General features: G+C 48.8%; 1 protein-coding gene across 2 annotated transcripts; it reads left to right on the top strand.

Annotated features, from left to right (window-relative positions):
* Positions 1–878: 878 nt before the first annotated feature.
* On the top strand, positions 879–5,843 carry LOC116629004 (40S ribosomal protein S4, X isoform). Of its 2 annotated transcripts, none has more exons than XM_032399295.1 (6): positions 879–985; positions 1,472–1,652; positions 2,051–2,148; positions 3,657–3,828; positions 4,547–4,704; positions 5,680–5,843. In XM_032399295.1, the coding sequence occupies exons 1-6, from the start codon at positions 959–961 to the stop codon at positions 5,779–5,781; spliced, it is 738 nt and encodes a 245-aa protein (XP_032255186.1). In that variant the 5' UTR covers positions 879–958; the 3' UTR covers positions 5,782–5,843. The 2 variants fall into 2 exon arrangements, with proteins under 2 accessions (XP_032255186.1, XP_032255187.1); XM_032399296.1 differs by having other exon boundaries at positions 908–985; positions 1,537–1,652.
* Positions 5,844–6,824: the final 981 nt, after the last annotated feature.

Below are 6,824 nucleotides of genomic sequence, written 5' to 3'. Positions count from 1 at the left end.
TCCAGGGCGAGGGCGAACGGCGGCCCCGGAGCAAGGGAGGGGGGGGGGAATCGGTGCTGCAGGCGGGAAGGCCTCGGTCTCTGGCCCGGCCACGCCCGGCCACGCGTCCCATGACCCGAAGGGGAACGGCTTCCTCCGGCCGGAGCGGCGGGCGGGCAGACGATGGGCCCCGGGGCGCGTGCGTGCCGTGTACGCTGGGCCAAGAAGCGTTCCCTTCGTCGCTGTCTTTTTTTTTTTTTTTTGATTTTGCATTTTGTTTGTTTGTTTGTTGGCACGGCCCGACTTGTAGTGTGGCCGGTAAGCATGTGTAGACAGCGTTAAAATGCTTCCGCATTTTAAAGTGAAAGCGGCTCTCAGCGTGTGGCTTTAGAGTACGAGGGAACAGCGCCTGGCACGTGGTTTTGCTGTGAGGGCAGGTGAATCTCGCAGCAGACACTTTGTAACGAGGTGGTGAAGTTGGGAGAAACTTTTCTATGTAACTGATTAACCAGTAGCCGCACAGATTGGGCTCTTGCCCGTTTCTGGTGCTGGCTCGTCCCGGTGCCCCAAGATCCAACCCCCGGCCATTTCGGCAGACTAGTTTCTTAGGGAAAAACCGCCTCGAGAAGCGGACACGCTTTTAAGCGGTAACTTTTTGAAAATACTTCGAACAGTCCTCGAAGACGGTAATTAGTGATCTCTGTCCAGTGGAGGGGGGTGGTTGTAGTCGTCGGAGCATATAGTATTTGTTAGATAACTGTATGCGTTTGTCACCGCCCCACACTTTTTAACGCTGTACACGTTTTGCTGGAGAGGAAACGGAGAGTCCGTTCTTTGAAGAAGTTGATAGAATTCCTAAGCTGTTCTTGAAACAACTTGTAACCGGTTTAACAGCAACGAAATCTAAAACCCTGAAATTCTCCTTCAGGCTCGTGGTCCCAAGAAGCATCTGAAGCGTGTAGCAGCTCCAAAGCATTGGATGCTGGATAAACTGACTGGTGTGTTTGTAAGTATCCTATTGTGAGCATACGTTATAAGTTGTAAGTACCTTACGGGACACGTTCAGGCGACCTATTTTATACTCGTTTATGTACCAGACATGCCTGATTGCTGTATCCATAAGTTACTTGGGCACAGGGCTATGGGAAGAGGGTTCTTGTCTTCCTCTGCTTTTGAAGGCCTTGTGCTACCTAGCTGCACCCCACCTCGCTCTTAACAGCTCTGTCTCGTTTATTCCACATACCGTATGGTACACTTAGATGGACTCCGAACTGAAATTTTCCTAACGCGCCTGGACCTCTGAAAGGGGAAAATGCTATAAAGCTTTCTGGTCTGGAATAGTTTTACAAGTTTTGACCACCTCTTGTTTACCCAGATTCGGGGGCTGATGGACAGTCTGGTGTCTAGTTAACGGATCTCAGGACGCAGGAAGTGGGCTTGCGTGAATTCCAACATTAGTTCAAGCTATTTTTTGTTTTAATCATCTTAACAGGCCCCTCGCCCATCTACTGGTCCCCATAAGCTGAGGGAATGTCTCCCTCTCATCATTTTCCTAAGGAACAGACTTAAGTATGCCCTAACAGGAGATGAAGTAAAGAAAATCTGTATGCAGCGTTTTATTAAGATTGATGGCAAGGTCCGAACTGATATAACCTACCCTGCTGGTTTTATGGGTAAGTGGTTAGTGGTGGGCATTCAGTGCTGGCTCCTTTGGGTTTTGTCTTCCTCTCCAAAATGGTGGTCCTATTGAATATTGGTGGGTTTTTTAATCAGTCGCAGAAGTAAAGCATGACCGTCCCCTTCAGTTTCTTTACTAACCTAGTATAGGGCTATAAATAATATGAATCATTTCTCAAAACCGAATTTCAATTCACTTTAAGTTTTACATGTCATAAAAACAGGGTTTTGAAACATTAAAAGATTAGCTAGCTGTCATAAGTCTTAGGAGCTCCTGTTGGTATTTGAAACGGGAAGCATAGGGTATTTTTTTTTTTCCCCCTGGTGGCGTGGTTGTTACTCAGCATGGGGTAGTGGGGCTGTATAGTGACCCTAGTTACTGTTTTGATGTCAGATGTCATCAGCATCGACAAGACCGGGGAGAATTTCCGTCTGATCTATGACACAAAGGGTCGCTTTGCGGTTCATCGGATTACACCTGAGGAGGCCAAGGTGAGTGTTCAAACAGGCTGGGTCTTCATTAGGGAAGTTACTTCGTTCTGAGAACCTGGAGTGAGTGGGCTGATGCATTGGAGCGAAGTCGGTAGGTTAAGATTAGTTAACAGTCTTATACCTGGAAATAGCCAGGTAACGGTTTGGTGGGGTTCTACTGTGTGTGCGATTTTATGTCATGTTATTAAAAGTCCTACTAATAGGGGCGTCTGGGTGGTTCAGTAGGTTAAGCGTCTGCCTTCGGCTCAGGTCATGATCCCCGGGGTCCTGGGATAAGGGCCGTGTCGGCGGGGAGTCTGCTTTTCCCTCCCTCCCTCCCCCCCTCCCTCTCTCTCTCTCTCTCTCTCTCTCTCTCTCTCTCTCTCACACACACACACACCCAAATAAATAAATAAATCTTAAAAAAAAAAAAAAAAAGTCCTAATAGTGGCATCACAGTTCGTTGCTGGATATCTAATAATTGATCCCCATTTGAAGTTAACACCTTGTTTTATGGCAGAAAAAAATTCTAGTTTAACAGTGGCTTGCAGGTTGTCTTTTAGAGGCAAGGAGAGTGGTTTCTAGGAACATTTATTAGTGCCTGAAGTATGGGTCCTTTAAGTATAAGGGACCAGTAAACCAGTACTAGTCCAATCTGATTGGCCCTTTGCCATGTCTCCATTTGTGGCTCTAGCTTTACTCTGGGGGAAGGGAAAGGTGTTAATGGAGGAGACTGGTCATCCTTGGGGCCTTTGTTTGAGATAGTTCCAAAAAAAAAAAAAAGATTACAGACATTGATTATTTAATCCAGTTTGTTGTAGTGGTTTTACACAAAAGTTTAAGGCCCCTTGAATTATTGGCTATAAATGAAGGTTAATTCAATTGGGTGATTCAGCTCCTAATTTCCTTAGCTGCCTTGTTATCAGCAGGCCGGAGGGCATGTCCAATGGCATCAAGGTGATTTGATTTACTTCGGGGAGGTCAGGGAGTGAAAGTCCAAGGTTGAAATGCTTTGTGTGAAATGTTTGTTGATTGGGGAACTGGTAATGCAATTGCAATTTGTGGGACAAAACTCAGTTGTGTGGTAGGAGCCGCTAAGAGGCACTTGGTAGGGGGCTGACGCGGGTAGGTTGGACGAATTCGGCGGACTTGTGAGGCTGAAACAGCCTCGGGAAAGAAGGGTGATCAGTCCACTTACTGATGGAGTCCCCTGTTGTGGGATTTGGAGGTTGTAAAGCCTTCAATCCCTTGGACTTGAACGTGGGGGGTGGGGGTGTGGTACCAGGAAAACCCCTAACAGGAAGACTACCCTGGAGAGGAACAGCATAAGAGAAATTGATGGAGGGTGGGAAGTAAAGTCAGGACGCCGTTCGGTAGTTTGGGAAACGAGCAGTTCCTATGTAGAGCTGTTGCCTTTAGCTAAGTGCGTTTTTAACGCAGTGACTTGTGGTTCCGAAGTTAACGGTTTCATACATTCTGGAGCGGGGTGCATGTGAGCTAAACTAAACGTGGCTAACTTGTGTTTCCAGTATAAGTTGTGCAAAGTGAGAAAGATATTTGTGGGGACAAAAGGAATCCCTCATCTGGTGACTCATGATGCTCGCACCATCCGCTACCCTGATCCCCTCATCAAGGTGAATGACACCATTCAGATTGATTTGGAGACTGGAAAGATTACTGATTTCATCAAGTTTGATACTGGTAAGCAGTCTCAGTGCTGCCTGGGCGTTCGCTTTGTTTCTGGGCACTTTCTTTAAAGTCCGAGCTGTTCTTTGCTTCTCTCTCTCTCTCTCTCTCTCTCTCTCTCTCTCTCTCCCTCTCGAATGTAATCAAGCATTAGGACTTGTACTGGGCCTGGGTACAGAGTTTGGTTTTGTCTTGAGCCCTCTTAAGTGATTCTGATGTGCACCTAATTAGCAACCAGAGCTAGAGGTCTTTTGATGTAGTAAGGGATCGGGAAGGGGGCAACTCAAGTGACATTTGAAGAAATGGGCAGGGAATGTGTAAAACTTACGTTGTGTCATTTCGGCATGGCTTTGTGAGGGTAGTAAGGAAGGGTTAGAGATGGGGATGTATTCTGAACGGGGGCTGGGAGGAGTGGCTTTGCGGAGGTGTGAGGGGTTGAACAGGTTTCTCTTGGGTGGAGGGTAGAAACAAACACCCAGGTGTAGTACAGTATGTTCATTTCCAGAGGCCCAAATGCTCAGAATATTCTGGGTGGGTCTTTAGGTGTGAGGGGGAGGGGTGGGGCAAATCCTAAGAGAGCCCTCAGCGTCCTTGCTTGGCTAACCTATCCATAGCAGTAAATTCAAATGGGAAAAATGACTGATCCGGTTTAGGCCTATGTCTTGTCATTCATCACGTCGGGTTGTGAGTTGCCATGGTGCCTGGCTCTGAGCAGATTGTTTCTTCTCCCTAGGTAATCTGTGTATGGTGACTGGGGGTGCCAACCTGGGAAGAATTGGTGTGATCACCAACAGAGAGAGACACCCTGGCTCGTTTGATGTGGTTCACGTGAAAGATGCCAATGGCAACAGCTTTGCCACCCGACTCTCCAACATTTTTGTTATTGGCAAAGTAAGTCTGGGTGTGCCTTCCCTAATCCAGGGAAACCCATGGGCGCAGGTACTGCTGGGAGCACGGCGTCCAGCTGGCTCTTCTGATCATAGTGTAAAGCCTCTTCTGAGATAGGGCTCACACACAGCGGGGCCAGGGCAAACCTGGGCTCCTGCAGTATCACAGAATCCCCAGGAGGGACCTGATCACCTTGCTTGGTGAAAAGTGCCAGTAATGGGGCGCCTGGGTGGCTCAGTTGGTTCAGCGACTGCCTTCGGCTCAGCTCATGATCCTGGAGTCCGGGATCGAGCCCCGCATCGGGCTCCCTGCTCGGCGGGGCGTCTGCTTCTCCCTCTGACCCTCCCCCCTCTCATGTGTGCTCTCTCATTCTCTCTCAAATAAATAAATAAAATCTTTTTTAAAAAAAAGAAAGAAAAGTGCCAGTAATGCAGTGAACATGCCTCATTTGGACTTAGGTTCTTCGATTTGCACCTGTGGGGTTGGGGGCGGGGCTAGTAGTCAGCCTTGGACGCTGCTTCCATAATTGCAGGTCATTAACTACGAAGGGTGTTACAGTTTGCATCTAATGTATGGGCAGCACGTTTAATAGGGTGACCCCGGCGGCCCAAGCAGTAAATATTTCTGCTAAACTGGCATCTAAATGTCTTAAGACTGGCTGGCTGTTGCTAAACGCGCTCAGGCCTCTTGTTTCTTTTTTTTTTTTTAAGATTTTATTTATTTATTTGAGAGAGAGCACATGGGGGGAGGGTCAGAGGGAGAAGCAGACCCCCTGCTGAGCAGGGAGCCCGATGCGGGACTCGATCCAGGGACTCCAGGATCATGAGCTGAGCCGAAGGCAGTCGCTTAACCAACTGAGCCACCCGGGTGCTCCAGGCCTCTTGTTTCTTTAAGGGAGATTATAGATGCTGCGTGTGCCAAGCTGCCAATGGGAGTTAGCTTGTGGTGGGTTGTAATGCTGCTCGTTTTCTCCCGCAGGGCAACAAACCGTGGATTTCTCTTCCCCGTGGAAAGGGTATCCGACTCACCATTGCTGAAGAGAGAGACAAGAGACTGGCAGCCAAACAGAGCAGCGGGTAAAATGGTCCCTGGGTGACGTGATTGGAAGACTTTGTACTTAATTAAAGGTCCTACGGCGCTATAAATTGTCTCTTTGGTGTTTGTTGTGGCCTGCGTTGGGGTTTTGTGTTCATTTACAGTTGCCTACTCTTTGACTTAGACCGTGAAAAGGAGGCCGACCCCTCGGGCAGGCTTAGGCGCTCTGTGATGTAGGGCTTCCTGTGTCTTTTTTTAGACTGGACTCTGGGTGGTGGGAGGGAGAACACACCAGACTTGACAAAGGAGGAGCAGCAGCTAACCCAGGAGCGGAGAGAGCCGGGCGGCCCAGAGTTTTGGCCAAGAACTCCTCTGTCCTATTGACTCTTCTTCACTTAAAGAGCAAAAATCCAGTGCCCTCCTTCCTCCGGTCTTCATTGCACTGGCTCATCTGTTTTTCCCATTCTTGCCCAGCTTGATCTCACCCAGAGTGGAAATCTCCGGCTGTGGACATGGTCATAAATGTCTGGGCTCTTGATAGTACAAAGCTGCGCACTTCCTCGGACTTAACTGTCTCCAGCTGCCACCGCCATGCGCACCTCCATTCCTCGGGGGACTGCAGAACAAAACTCTTGTAGAAAGGCAACTTGTTCCTGCTTCCTGGAGTGTGTAGGTTCATGTCAGGCTTGCCCACCAATCTTTTTTAAGATTAAATTTTAGGGAGGGGTGAGGGGCAGAGGGAGAGAAAGAATCACCAGCAGACCCTGCTGAGCATGGAGCCCAGTACCTGGCTCAATCTCATGACCCTGGGATCATGACACGCCAAAACCAAAGAGTCAGTTGCTCCACCAACTGAACCATCCAGGTGCCCCTTGCCCACCGATCTTAAGATTTATTTTATTAGAGGTGGGACAGGAGGAAGAATTCTCAAGCAGAGGCCCTGCTGAGCGCAGAGCCTGCCCTGGGGCTCTGTCCCAGGACCCTGAGATCATGAACCTGAGCCAAAATCAAGAGGCTTAACCAATTGAGCCACCCAGGTGCCCTGCCCACCAGTCTTCATGACTGTTTCACTTGCTACAAGGGTCAGC

Source organism: Phoca vitulina, unplaced genomic scaffold (genome assembly GCF_004348235.1).
Source record: "Phoca vitulina isolate PV1807 unplaced genomic scaffold, GSC_HSeal_1.0 scaffold173, whole genome shotgun sequence".
NCBI classification, from domain to species: Eukaryota; Metazoa; Chordata; class Mammalia; order Carnivora; family Phocidae; genus Phoca; species Phoca vitulina.
The sequence above is the reverse complement of the archived record's forward strand: the minus strand, read 5'-3'. Positions and strand labels throughout refer to the sequence as shown.

Coding starts and splice junctions, on each gene's coding strand:
- LOC116629004 (XM_032399295.1), top strand. CDS start 959: ATGCTGGATAAACTGACTGGTGTGTTT. Junction 1,653..2,050: donor CTACCCTGCTGGTTTTATGG/GTAAGTGGTTAG, acceptor TTTTGATGTCAG/ATGTCATCAGCATCGACAAG. Junction 2,149..3,656: donor TTACACCTGAGGAGGCCAAG/GTGAGTGTTCAA, acceptor TTGTGTTTCCAG/TATAAGTTGTGCAAAGTGAG.